The sequence below is a fragment of the Trypanosoma cruzi genome, genomic scaffold, assembly GCF_000209065.1.
Source record: "Trypanosoma cruzi strain CL Brener 1047053516995 genomic scaffold, whole genome shotgun sequence".
Taxonomy (NCBI): domain Eukaryota; phylum Euglenozoa; class Kinetoplastea; order Trypanosomatida; family Trypanosomatidae; genus Trypanosoma; species Trypanosoma cruzi.
The window spans coordinates 8138-21140 of record NW_001849375.1 but is presented as its reverse complement, the minus strand read 5'-3'; the positions used below and the strand labels follow the sequence as shown (position 1 = coordinate 21140).

Sequence of the window (13003 nt, the reverse complement as noted above, 5' to 3'; positions counted from 1 at the left end):
CTTTTCGTTGTCTGACTTCGGATGAGAGTTTGCCGGGTTGCGTCTTTGTTCCTGGTGGAATTGAAGGGGCCTTGGCTGCAGACGGTGGTAGTGGTGTTTTTGAAATTATGTTGCTGGAGTACCCGCATGAGATGGGGGCGGCGTGGAGGTCTCTCATGACGTACGGTGGCATTAAGGCGGCTGTCATCTCCATGACGCTTGCCCCGCGTCACAGTTCTTCGGGGACGGCGCAACAGCTGACGTTATGGGGTGGAACGGAAACTGGTGCTATTTACATGTGGGATGTTGGCAGCGGTACACTGTTGCGACGTGTAGATGAGGTCACTCCTTCGTGTTCACCGATACATTATCTTTACTGCGCCCCACACATGGATCCACGGCACATGTGGGTCTGTACTCGAGGCGGTAGCGTCACACTGTGGGATACCAGTCGATTGATGATGCTCAGTGAACTTCCGGTGAGTTACCCAAAGGGACCCGCTGTGAGCCGCCCGAGTTCCAGGTCACGTCATCTCCACAGTGGCGGCAGCGGGACGGATGCTGAAAAGTGTTTTCTGCGGCATTTGGTCTCCGATGCGTCCGAGGCACCAAGTCACTTTACCCTCTTTGTTAGGCCGATTGAACCGGTTGTGACATTACGGCTCTGGGCCGCGGCGACGGACGGGACAGTGCGGTCGTGGTTGTGTCAAACAACTTTGTCGGGTCTCTCTGCCGGGGAGAAATCTTCAACATTGGGAGCCTCCCGCAGCACATCTCATGCCGCGGGGGCGGTGCCAGCGAGCGTCATGGATCGTGACTCTAACGTCATTGAAAAGGAGACCGTCCGCGTGTTTATTGAGGGAAAAGCCCGACTATTTGTGGAGGAAACAACCGCACTGCACAATGATGTCTCGCGACTCAGGCGTGAGGTTGCAGCCCTGCAGGCGAGGAATCGCGTCTTGGCGGATGCTCTTAAAAAAGCTATTGGCCGCATTGCCAGCCGTACGGATGATGATAATGATGTGTCAAAAAAAAAGCCACATGTAGACTCGCCCCTGTCCGAAGCCTCTCCACCGAGGGTGACGGGAGAGACGCCGCATACCGACTCGATACGAGTCGTCTTGAAGGAACTACACAGCAGGCTGCAGGATGCCTTTGACGAAAGTGAAAAACTTGCTGCGGAGAAAATGGCGCTGCGTTTGCAGCTCACTGATAAAACGCAGCGGCCCGAGTTGTCTCACGAGGGGCCTGCCGCGTTAACTTCGGGTAAGTCCTCCCAACAGGAGGCGGTCATTCAGGGGAATCAAATAACGGTGGGGTGCCTGCAGGAAGAGCTTGCTATATGCCAAGAGGCGAGCACAAGCTACATGCATCATTGGCAAGAGGAGCAGGTACGTCGCGAGGCCGCGGAGAGGGAGTGTGAGTTGTGCAAGCAACGTCTCCTGACGCTGGAGGACGAGTTGGATCGCGCCAGAACTCTACTATCCCTTCATGCCATGGATGCCTCAGGGGGGCAGAATAACACTCGCCAGGCCGTACAGAATGAAGGCATAGATGGGGGGAGGGAGTTGGAAAAGCTTGCCTTTTGTTCCGGTGCATTGGGTGGAAGGATAGACGCCTCCATCGACGCTGCTGCTGTCATGCACGAGTTGGAGTCAGCGCAGGCAGAACTCCTTCGGCGAGAGCGGAGGCTGGCGGAAGCGCAAGAGAGGTTGCAGGAGATGCGGAGAGATGTCCAGCGGTCGCGAGAGGCAGTGGATGCCAAGGCGGCAGAATTGCACCGCACGCAGCAGCGGCTAGTGGAAAAAGAGTCTATTCTACTTGAACATGCTGAACGACTGTGCGCCCTCGAGGAGGAGCTACGCCGCAAGGAGCGTTGTTTGCTACTATGGCGCGGCTACAGTCGTTGACGGAAGTATGTTAGAAGCAGCAGCGGATGATGGGGAAGAGAAGTTTATTTTTTCCTCTTTTATCGTATATGCTCTTGTGGTTTTTGCTTCACTTGGATCATCGCCTTTTTTCTTTTTTTTTGGCTATATATATATATTTATATATATTTTGGTTATTTATTTAATGTGTGGCTGAGTGAGGGTTGGCGGGTGATGACGGGTCGATGGCAGTTGTATATTGTTCTCTGTGTCTCTCGATTACGACGGAAGGCAGTTGTTGCTTTCTACGTGGCCTTTACATGTCGTCTTATCTTATATATATATATATATATATATATATATATATATTTTGTATTTTGCCGCACGTGACTCAACGACGAGGACGGTACCAATAGGAGGAGGTGGGAGTGGCGCGATGAGGCCCAACAAGGTGGATGAGGCGCTGCAGCTTTTTGCTGCGCTACAGGACACACTGCAAATAGAGACCCGCCAGCGCGATGCCAACAGGGTCGTACGCGCGGCCAGCGCGGAGCCGTCTTTGCGTGGATTGCAGCGACGGCGGCGGAGTGGCCGTGAGAAACGAGCACCCGCATCTTCACCGCCTTCATCGTTAGTGCAGTCAGCGTCCTCCGCTACGGACTTGCAGCGAAGACTTGAGGTTGCAGACGGCATCATGAGGCGACTGCATGCCAAAAATCAGCAGCTTTTGCAGCGCCTTACCGCGCTGCAACGGGATGAGGGTGAAGGAAACGAGGCGACAGTCAGACGATTGCGTGACAAGTTGCAGCAGCGGGAGGAGGAGGTGCGACGGCTGAGGCACCGCCTCCAGGAATTTGAAAAACGGGCCGAGGATTCCTCTCGAGGCACCAGTGGTGGTGTGAGAGGTGGTATTGGGGGCGATGCAGCCGTCTCACTTCTGACCTTGCGTGTGAAGCAGTTGGAGGAACAGTACAACCGGCTGCTGGGGAGGAGAGTGGCGGATGCTTTGAGGACGGAGTCGGCGGGGAAGCACGATGCCGAGCTGCGGGAGCTCTTCTCACTGATGAAGAGCAAGATCATCGCAGACGCACGCCATCATGAGGCGGAGGTGCTGCTGCTGAATGAAGCCCTCTTGGAGTCTGAGCGTCGACTTGCCACAATTCCCAGTGGTGGAACGGGGTTAGATGTGTAATTTGTTCACCGTCAGTGCGTGCATTTCTCCCACACACACACACACACACCATCTTGGCGACAGGAGTGACTTGTTTTTGTTTTTCTTTGGGATTTACTTTTCCATGTCTGCTGCTGATAGTTTTTTTTTTCTTCCTTTCTCATATTTGGTATTATTTCCCCCCCCCCGCGGGTAGTTGTAACGTTTTCCACGTGTCCGAGCGAGATACACACAGGTAGAGAAGCGAACGTGGTAAAGCTGCGAACACACACAAATACGCGCGGCGCACACCACTTTATTTGAAGGATCCAGCGAGTTCACCACCCCAACAAGAGGAAAAGAAGAGGAGAGAGGAACGAGAAATGCCCAACCGCCAGATCATTCAGGTATTTGAAGAGTACCAAAGGGCACGCGTCAAGTTTGTGCAAACAATAGCGGACTTGGCCTCCAAACCGCAACACATTGAAGCGCTGCAGCAGGCGGGTGTCATGCAGCTACTTCGACCTCTTCTTTTAGACAGTGTTCCCTCCATCCAGCAGTCGGCTGCCCTAGCGCTTGGCCGCCTTGCAAACTACAGCGAGGAGCTCGCCGAAAACGTCGTCTCTGGAGACATCTTGGCACAATTGGTTTATTCACTCAGCGACCAGAGCCGATTTTACAAGAAGTCAGCAGCGTTTGTTCTGCGCAGTGTTGCACGGCACTCGCCGCAATTGGCGCAGGCAGTTGTGGACAGTCAGGCGGTGGAGGCTCTCGTTGGTTGCCTGGAGGAGTTTGATCCAACCGTGAAGGAGAGTGCGGCGTGGGCGCTTGGATATGTGGCGCGGCACAATGCCCCGCTGGCGCAAGAGGTGGTGGACAAGGGCGCCATTCCACCGCTGGTGTTGTGTGTGCAGGAGCCGGAGTTGTCACTGAAGCGCACAGCAGCCTCCACGCTTTCTGACATCGCGAAACATTTGCCTGAGCTTGCGCAGGCGGTGGTGGACCAGGACGCCGTCACCCATCTCGCTCCGCTCATCATGAGCAACGACAGCAAACTGAGGCGGCAAGTATGCCAGTGCCTGGCGCAGATCTCAAAGCACAGCGTGGAGCTGGCGGAGTTGGTGGTGGAAGGCGAAATATTCCCCAAGATATTCACGCTTCTCAAGGATAGCGATGAGGTGGTGCGCAAAAACGCTGCCACTTGCATTCGTGAGATTGCGAAGCACACACCGGAGTTGGCGCAGCTGGTGGTAAACGCGGGTGGTGTGGGCGCCCTCGTGGATTACACGAGCGAGTCGCGAGACAGCGCGCGTCTACCGGGCATCATGACGCTTGGTTTCATCTCCGCCTTCTCTGAGACCCTCGCGCTTGCTGTCATCGTCTCGCACGGCATTGTACCACTTGCAGATGCGCTGGAGAAGGAACCGGAGGATCACATCAAGGCCGCAGCTGCCTGGTCGCTCGGACAGATTGGCCGCCACAGCGCCGACCACGCCAAAGCCGTTGCGGACTGCAATGTGCTCCCACGGCTGCTGGATGTGTACTTAAACCCGAAAAGCTCAGAAGATCTCCGCATGAAGAGCAAACGAGCGCTGAAGAACATTATTCAGCGTTGTTTGCAGCTCCCTGCACTAGAGCCGCTACTGCACCCGGACGCGCCACAAAAGGTGCTCAAGTATGTGTGCGGGCAGTTTGCAAAAGTTCTCCCAACGGATATTGCGGCGAAACGCGAGTTTGTTGCCAATCGCGGCCTCGCCACCGTGCAGCGTATTCATCCCGAGCCAGGGTCGAAGCTTGCAGAGTACATTCAAAGCATCAATAACTGTTATCCGCCTGAGATTGTGCAGTATTACTCACCACAGTATGCCCAAACCTTCCTGGAGAAGATAGAAAACTACCACGTACAACAGGTACAGCAGAGCTAAGGGAGAAGGGGAGATGAGGGATGCGTGATTCATGTATAGAGAATTCATGGAATGAGAGAGAGCAAACACAACGACGACGAAGACAAACAACAGCGGCAGAGCAATAGTGAGAAGGTTGAATATGAGAGAGTGAAAACGTGAGTGCATTTCTGCTGTCTTGTGTAAAGAAAAGATACGAATGGATTTTGGAGGCAATAAAGTCAATACCTTTGCGTAACCCATGGGCAGGGATGTGTTCGCCCTTTTCTCTGTCTGTCGGTTTGTGTCTATGTGGCTCTTTTTTTGATTTATTAAAAACAAAGCAACTTCTTCCACCCACCAAAAAAGAAGAAGAAAAAAAAAAAGCAAAGAAGGGAAAGGAGTGAATAAGGGGGAGAGTGGGGAGCTGCCAAGTTTTGCGTGTGTGTTTGTCTGACAAACTCCCCGGCTTTTCTCTCTCAATTCTTTTTTTTTTTTTTTTTACTCTTCATTCCGTCTCCTGAGAGGTATGAAGGTGAGTGGAAAAAATATGAATGTACGGAAAAATTGACTCGTGCTGCTTTTTTCCAGGCGAGATGTCAGCAATCACGCGAATTTGTTGGCCGCAGCAGCCAATGAACAAAATGGGAGAAGAGGATGGGGCACCAACAAGGGGAGCGGCCGAATGCCACATCTTTGTTGGCGCTCGGCGTGGCATCACCTACTGCTGTTGTCGGTATTTCTGCACCACCCACTTTGAATTGTCTTTGTTCTTCTTATTGTTATTATTATTATTATTTTTTGTTATTTAGGGGGCTCACACATCCGGCTCTTGTGCAACCGCGTGATGGATAATGCAGTTTCCAATTGCTGCGCTTGGAGGACGCCTTTTTACGCCGCGAGTGCGGATGACGCCGGTGCATTTGCTGGGGATGCAGCAATTGGGGCGTCGTCGGTCGCAAGTTCGTGCAGAAAGCGACCACGCATGGAGATGAGTACATTTGCTTATTGGATGCAGAATATTCGTCACACTGTAGAGTCGCTTGTTTCAAAAGAGAGTGGGGACGAGGAGTTTTCTTGGAAGCGCGTTGTATTAGAGACATGTCGTGTGCTGCGCGGCTGTTGGTTATTTCACGGGCGTCCACAAGACACGTTTGAACCCGCACATTCTTTGAGCCAAGTGGCGCAGCATCTACTCATCGCATACGGCGGTTATGGCTTGACAGATGACAGACAATTTATCTTTCTTCAAGGAGAGCAACAGATGCCTTACGTTGGTTTCCTTCTCGTTGCGCTGCAGCAACTGCTAGCGGAGCATGGTGACAGCCAATGGGATTTGCAACCGGCGGCGGTCTGGCCCCGCAGCTCGCCACGGCCTTTTAAGGACTGTGATATGCGTCTCGTTATGGTGGGACGCGGTGACTTTGACCGGTCAAATGGCCGTGTTGATGTTGAAGGCACGGCTGATGGTGATTTCAGTGCGAGCGGATTTCTGTGTGGCGATTATGAACTTATGTCGACGCAGGCGGTGCTGCATGAGGCGATGGGAGCCTCGAACGATATCAGCGTGGTTCTTCTTGCGAACCGCCTCTTGACGGAGGATGGTTCCTTTTCACTTGTCAGGGATCTTCACGCCAAGTGCTTTTCAGCTGTGTACGATGGTGATGGTTTGATGTGTCTAGTGTCTGGCGCAGATGTGGGGACGGTGGCGGCGGCAGCAGCGGCAGGAAACCCAGATCTTGAGTCTTTCCTCAGCCATGCCGCGAGCTGCGGCTGTTTCAGGACGCGCAGCGTGTATGCTCACGCTCTTCTTCTTGGCCCTACGGGACCGCTTTTTATTCACCTGAGGCAAAACGGCCATCATCATAATCAGAGTGGCAAAAATGCTACAGGTCCCTTCAGTGGCCTGAACGACGAGTTGGATGAGGCACAGTTGTGTGAGTGGCTTCAGTGTTTTTTGTGGGTACCGCAGCCGACCATCATTGTTCTGTGGGACGACAGTGACAAGCTTACGAAAACTGGCGCCCTGGTTTCGCGTCTAGTGGGTTTGAGTGATGGTGGCTCCTCCTTGTGGAGTGGGTATCGCCGATTCCCGCTTGAAGCTGATAATAATAACAATGATGCTTGCAACAGCAGTTCCTGCGGCAACCCGCCGACGGTGTATGTGCGGGACGCGACACTAACACTGGAGCGGGCCAAGAGTTTGCGTGTGGATGCTGGAGTGTGCCAAGTATGGCACGTGCACATGTCTCCGCATTGCTGAGGCTGCTTGAAGAAAGGAGGAGAGTAATAAATTCACACTCGGAGAGGGAGAGAGGAGCGGGAGAGAAGCTCATACGTATAGGTCTCACTCTTTGCTTATCCCTTTGTGCGTGTGTGTATATGCGTCTGCGTCTCCATAGATTCCACAGAGACCTACACAGATCACTCGTATCAGACTTTATTGTTGTTTGATCCGTCTGTAAATTGAGTAATTGAGTGAGTGAGTGTGTGTGTGTAGTATATATGCGCCTTGCTGAACCGTTGGCGTAGCGTCGACTTCTTCGTTTGATATTCTCATTCATCTTTTATTATTTTTTCCCTTATTTTTTTTTTTCTGTCTTGCGTGCCGCCCTCCGCGGTGGGTGGGGCTGTGGTGTGGAGGCAGGCAGCAAGTTCGATTGCCGACTGGCACACAAACGTTAATAGAGTTTGCCGCACGTCACTTCAGGGCGTATATAAAAGGAGAGAAAACGAGCTGAAGGAAATGAGGTGGCCGTGCGAGTGCCTGAAGACGAGTTTCGCCAGCAAGAAGCCGCCGGTGGCCCCTGTTCCTCTCAAAGTGATTGCGTGTGGCAGGGAGTTCATTATGTCTGTTGACCCGGCAACCTCCCTCAATTCAGTGCGTCACGGTGTGGCAGAGATGGCGGTTCCAAATGCATCACGCAACAGCGCTGTGCCTGCTCTCTTTCTGGACGACAAGCCCCTGGAAGGAGGCATGAGGGTGGAACAGCTGCCGAACGGCGCGGTTCTCCACCTGCATTTCGGCACAGATGCCGCACGACAATTCCAAGACGACGGGGCGAAAGGGCGATCCGCCTCTAGCTTCATTTCACCGCCCAGTGTGGCCGCAAATTCCAACCGCACTTCGTTGTCGTTTTCAAATTTGGCCGTTATGAGGCTGGTTGCCACTCCACTGTCTGCCTCTATTGCACTCATTTCCCCGGAGTTGCCACAGCATCGGGATGTTTCTTTTTTGAGAACCTCGCCTGATTTCTCCCACGCCGTGCAACAGTGGTCATTGGTGCTGCCGCACAATGGAATAAGAACCACGGCGCCAGCGGCAGCGGTGCCGGTGCTATCGTCGTCGCCATCCCCAGATCCAGTCGAGGTCCGGAGCCAACGTTTGCTCCGTGAAGGACGGAGTATCCCGAGTCTTGAGAGGCCCGATCCGCGGGCCGTGTCGGATGACTACGTGGTGATAGTCGTCGGAGGCCAAACAGCTGCTGCCATCCCAGGGGAGAAGGAAGACAAGGAAGAGAAGGTAGGTGGTGCAGTCACATGCGCCGCTTCTTATTTGGCATCTTCTGAAATAACCGCCTCATTCCGCCGACTGCGTGTTTGTCGTGGGTATCCCGTCGGAACGCTGCGAGAGCTTTTTGCTCCACACCCGTCGCAACGCATATTTATGGGCGACACTGCCATTGACGATGAGCGTCTGACGTTTGAGGCGTTGGGTGCTGGGCAATTGCAACGCTTCAGCTTCCGCTCGGAATTGCCAATAAAGAAGAAATTGAGCGAAGAAAGTGTCGTTAAAACCTCAAAGAAGGACGAGATGAAAAAGAACAAGGGTGCCGATGATGCGGCTGCTTTGTTGCGAGTGGGAGCCTTGACGGAATGCGGTGGCGGGGGAATAGAATGCGACAAAATACCCGTTGCCGCTGATAAGGAGAGGAGCGTCTCGACGACGCGTGGAGGCGAGCGGGAGGAAAGGAGCAGCACTGACGCGGGCAAGAAGCGTGCTGCGAGGAAGAAAAGGGGCGGTAATGGTTCCAGTAAACCCAGGCCGGCGAGCAAGGTGCATAGTTTCGATATGGGTGCGGACGGGGAGGGGGCACGATTGCCAAGAAAATATCCCGTCCTCGTGGGACGCATTGACGCTGCTGATGGGAGGATGAACATGACTGGGCCTGGCTGGGAGTCGGGCAGTCGGGGTGGCGATTTATCGCCGTCTCCGCAGTCGCTACGTGGCTATGGGAGCAACAAAGAGGAAGAGGTGGGAACGGTGGTGCGCCTTGCCGAGAACGAATCGGTGCGATCCCCAAATTGTTTCGTCCCGTTGAAGGCTGGGCCATTAAGCGATGATAAGGTCCGGGAGGAAATTTACAGGCAGCGGCTCCCAACACCGCCATCGTCAATCTCACCGCCCCTCCAATTGCCAAATGTTGTTTTAATGCATGAAGGGGATGAGGCGAAGAGGCCCGTTTTGAAATCTATCCTGTGTAACGTAACGCGTGCGCCGCATGGTGGGAGAAAATCCGTCGTCGAGGGGCATTTTCAGCGAAAGGAGAGTTTGTGGTCAGCCGCTGGCTCGGAAAATTTGCCGCTGTTTGCACAAAGGCCACCGCACAAATGGGAGGAGACGGAGCCGAATGGGAGAGGAACCTTTTCTTCTGGGGTTGATTATACAGGCGGAATGCCCGCCGCGGGGGGGAACCTGCCTTTTCGTCCTGCGTCGATTCTTTTAACGGGGTCTTTTCTGAAACGAAGCCGTGGCCTCGCATCCCTTCCTGGCGGCGCGACTGGTGGCTACTGCCGCCATCGCCAGGGGAGCGACCCCACAGCGGGGGTCCGGGGTGGCGAGAGGGACAGGGTCTTCTAGCGCTCTCCGAACCGATGGGTGCCCTTGCATCAGCGTCATTGATACACGGAACCCGGACCGTCACAAGTGCAACGTGCCTGTTGAGGCGTGCCGCTCTGTTGGCATTCCTCGCCAGTGGCTGCAAAAGAAGGACGGTTATATAAGTGGCAGTGAAGGATCTTTTGCGGGAAGGTGCTGCTTTTTGGAGCGAAAAGAATATTACATTTCTTTGGGCCGCTTGGGGCGGGGACGCAATGACTGTGTATTTTAGCTTGTTCGCAAGAATAAGACGCAAGCAGTACGCACTCCTCTCGCTGTTTGAAGGATGGTTTGTGGATGGCCGGAAAACTGCTGCCTGTCTGCGTTATTTAGCTCGCGTGCTTGTTGTCACCCTATTGTATATATATATATATTTTCTTTGTTTGGTCTTTCGCCTTTCCGTATTGCGTCTCGACATTTTTTTTTAGACTCTGTTGCATTTGATCGTCTCTTTCTTGTGTTTTTGGGCGAAGTTATCTGACTTTGTTCATATATATATATATTTGTGTTTAGATGCACAACACCAGTTCACCTGCATAGTGGCAATGAGGGGTATGTGACGCACAGTTGCAGGAGTTTTTTTTTTTTTTTTGTGTGTGTGTGTGTTGTTGAATTTGCCCCAGCCACACATGTCGATGCATGTAAATGGGATTGACGTGTGCGTGTGTGGAGGGATGATGGGATGACGGTTGGATAATTTTACAGGGATGCTTCTTTGTTGTTGTTGCTTTGCATTCTCACCCCCCTTTGCTTCCTTTCTTCTCTTGGGAGGCACGGTTGCCCACGCGAAGTATTCAAGGGGTGGGTGGGTGGGGGGCGGTAGTAAAAAACACAAAAGAAGTGGAAAGGAATAGAGGAGGGCGAGGTGGTCATGTTGAAGTCGTGTTTCATCATACGAGCGGCAGCCGCTTCTTCTTCGTCGCGGGCTGCGGAAGGATGTAGTGGTGGGTACGAGAGGCGTCACGAGACTTTTATGCGATTTCTCACTGCGAACAAGGCCAAATTCGATGGGGTGGACGTGCGGCCGAGTGCTGAGCAAAGCCGGGGGCTTATTGCCACACGGAAGTTTCGTGAGGGCACGACGGTGCTATCCGTTCCGATGCACACATTTGCCATCAGCGCAGAACGACTACTTGAAGGTGAGCATCTTCGTTCTCTTCATCCCCCCACATTGGACGAGGTCCAAAGTTTCTTGACTGCGTGTAGCATCAAGGATCCTGTCCTGTGCGAGCAGGTTTTTCTTGCGCTCCTCGTTGCGGGGGAACGACTTGACCCAAAGTCTTTTTTTACGCCCTACTTTGACTCCCTGCCGTACCCCGCTGTAAACGATGAGGCGGTGATGAGCCTGCATAAGGACGTACTGGACCCGATGCAGCTTGTGGAGTGGGATGACCACCAGAGAGAGTGGATTACCGTTTTCCGCACACTGGCACGCCGCTGGGGAGACAAGGCTCCACCCGTTGAGTTGTGTTACTGGGCATGGAGAACTGTGTTGAGCCGCATGCATTTGCTTCCAGACCGTGGCTTAGCTCCCGCAGAACTGGGCTCCACACTGAACTACTTTGCCCTTTCCACCTTTGAACGGGCGGAGCGGCAGACACGGTTATTAAAACGAATTCGGGCCATGGTGGGTGCCGTGTTTGGCAATGGCAATGCCGCGGATGACTACCGCCTTGTCCCAACTCTTGTGCCGCTGCTGGACATGACTAATCATTTGCCCTCCGGAAACGTGAGTGTAGAGGTGCAGCCCCGCCCTGAGGTTGGAAGCTGCGCGGAGTTGCAAGCTGTGCGAGAAATTCAGGCTGGGGAGGAGATTGGCTTATGCTTCAACCGATCGCATAGGCCAGCCTTCACACTCTATCGATTTGGATTTCTTCCTATATGAGGGGAGGGGACGGGGGAGAGAGGAAAGAAATGTTGGGAAGAAGTAGAAGAAGGGAGAGATGCGGTTTTTTTTTTTTTTTTTTTTTGTGTGGCAAGTACGATGCGGGATTCTCTTCGGCCCTCTTTGGCGAAGGGAGGTGGCGTTGTGTGTACTTTTCTCCCCAATTTCTTTTTTTCACGCACACCACGTGCCTCTCCGCGCGAATTCCAGCAGACAGAGCGAGCGAGGGAGGAAAGGAAAGGGGGAAACCCAGCAAACAGGAAGTAAAAAAGAGCTGGAGGGCACCAGACGTGGTGGGAAAAGAGAGGGAGGACACCCAATGCCAGCGCCAGAGACGAGAAGGAAGCCAATAGCAAAAGGGAAGAGTAAAAAGTACCGACGAGAGACGTGACCGAGGAGGAAAAGGAGAGGTTGTGCGGTTGGTGTGTTGCTACCGAACCTTAGGAGGCAAAAGGGACGGGATGAGAAGCTCTGTGTTTTGTTTGCGAACGCATACGCAGCTGTTATGGAGGGCACGGTCTTTGGCTTCTTGCGTGGGTGATAAGGTGCGGGTATTTCCCAGCGATTTCATTTGGCCTCTTTTTCTATTGACTGGGAACTACGTCCAAGTGGGTGTGATTGCCTACCGTACTTTTATCCACTTCCGTTTGCGCCAGGCGCTACGCATTACCATCGGTGTGCCTGTGAGCGCCATCATGCTCTATATGGTTTATGCCTCTTGGGCCTGGTACCCGGAGCCTGCCGCCGCAATAGACACAAGCTCGGTTGCAGGATGCCGGCCCGTGTTTTCTTCCACCGCTGAACTTTTGGACTTTGCTGGCACATGCTCTCGCCGTTACCACCGACTCTCTGAGAAGGGAGAGGATATGAATTCTTCCTGCAGGAATGAGTTGCTGGGTGACATGCTCGCCATCTTGCGTTCTATTGCGGCTATTGAGGGGAGTTTTGAGGAAAGGGAGCTAGTGACGGCCTCTTTGACCGTCATGGATCCATCACGTGGGGTGGAGCAGGAGGCATCACCCGCAGAGGTGATTTTGCGCACCGTACTGTTTGTGTCACTGGATCAAGGGTGGTTTGATATTGTGGAAGAAGCGCGTAAAATGTATGGAAATCTTGTGCGAGAGCGCCCTGTGCCGCCGCAGGCAAACGTTACGAGTGCCGTGGCGGATTTGTGCGCACTCTCGTACGAATTGGAGCGTTGCACGAGTCCGGCGGAGGTGACAATGCCGCAGCGCCAACGTGTGGCACGGGCCATTGACGCGTTTCGTCCAGGGAAATCGGTGAGGGAGCGCTGCACCATTGCTGCGGAGATCGACGTTCTCCCTCTTGTGGATCTTGACAAGACGACTCGCTGCCTCA

The 13003-nt window shown here is 53.5% G+C and overlaps 7 protein-coding genes across 7 annotated transcripts, besides 5 other annotated features; all 7 read left to right on the top strand.

The window, feature by feature from the left end:
- Positions 1-1889, top strand: Tc00.1047053510955.60 (hypothetical protein, conserved; the record flags this gene model as incomplete). Its single annotated transcript, XM_802346.1, has 1 exon — positions 1-1889. A coding segment is annotated over one exon (1889 nt), but the record flags the coding sequence as incomplete, so codon positions are not given.
- Positions 1-13003: a sequence feature (heterozygous, Esmeraldo-like haplotype).
- Positions 2014-2054: a sequence feature (AT_rich).
- Positions 2182-2216: a microsatellite.
- On the top strand, positions 2284-3039 carry Tc00.1047053510955.50 (hypothetical protein, conserved; the record flags this gene model as incomplete). The annotated part of the gene is made up of 1 exon (XM_802345.1): positions 2284-3039. The coding sequence occupies one exon, from the start codon at positions 2284-2286 to the stop codon at positions 3037-3039; it is 756 nt and encodes a 251-aa protein (XP_807438.1).
- Positions 3381-4922, top strand: Tc00.1047053510955.40 (axoneme central apparatus protein, putative; the record flags this gene model as incomplete). Its single annotated transcript, XM_802344.1, has 1 exon — positions 3381-4922. One exon carries the CDS (start codon positions 3381-3383, stop codon positions 4920-4922), a length of 1542 nt encoding a protein of 513 aa, XP_807437.1.
- Positions 5657-5679: a microsatellite.
- Positions 5728-7143, top strand: Tc00.1047053510955.30 (hypothetical protein, conserved; the record flags this gene model as incomplete). The annotated part of the gene is made up of 1 exon (XM_802343.1): positions 5728-7143. One exon carries the CDS (start codon positions 5728-5730, stop codon positions 7141-7143), a length of 1416 nt encoding a protein of 471 aa, XP_807436.1.
- On the top strand, positions 7627-9741 carry Tc00.1047053510955.20 (hypothetical protein, conserved; the record flags this gene model as incomplete). The annotated part of the gene is made up of 1 exon (XM_802342.1): positions 7627-9741. The coding sequence occupies one exon, from the start codon at positions 7627-7629 to the stop codon at positions 9739-9741; it is 2115 nt and encodes a 704-aa protein (XP_807435.1).
- On the top strand, positions 10631-11644 carry Tc00.1047053510955.10 (hypothetical protein, conserved; the record flags this gene model as incomplete). The annotated part of the gene is made up of 1 exon (XM_802341.1): positions 10631-11644. One exon carries the CDS (start codon positions 10631-10633, stop codon positions 11642-11644), a length of 1014 nt encoding a protein of 337 aa, XP_807434.1.
- Positions 11709-11729: a microsatellite.
- Tc00.1047053510955.4 (lipase-like protein, putative) lies at positions 12106-13003 on the top strand (the record flags this gene model as incomplete). Its single annotated transcript, XM_802347.1, has 1 exon — positions 12106-13003. A coding segment is annotated over one exon (898 nt), but the record flags the coding sequence as incomplete, so codon positions are not given.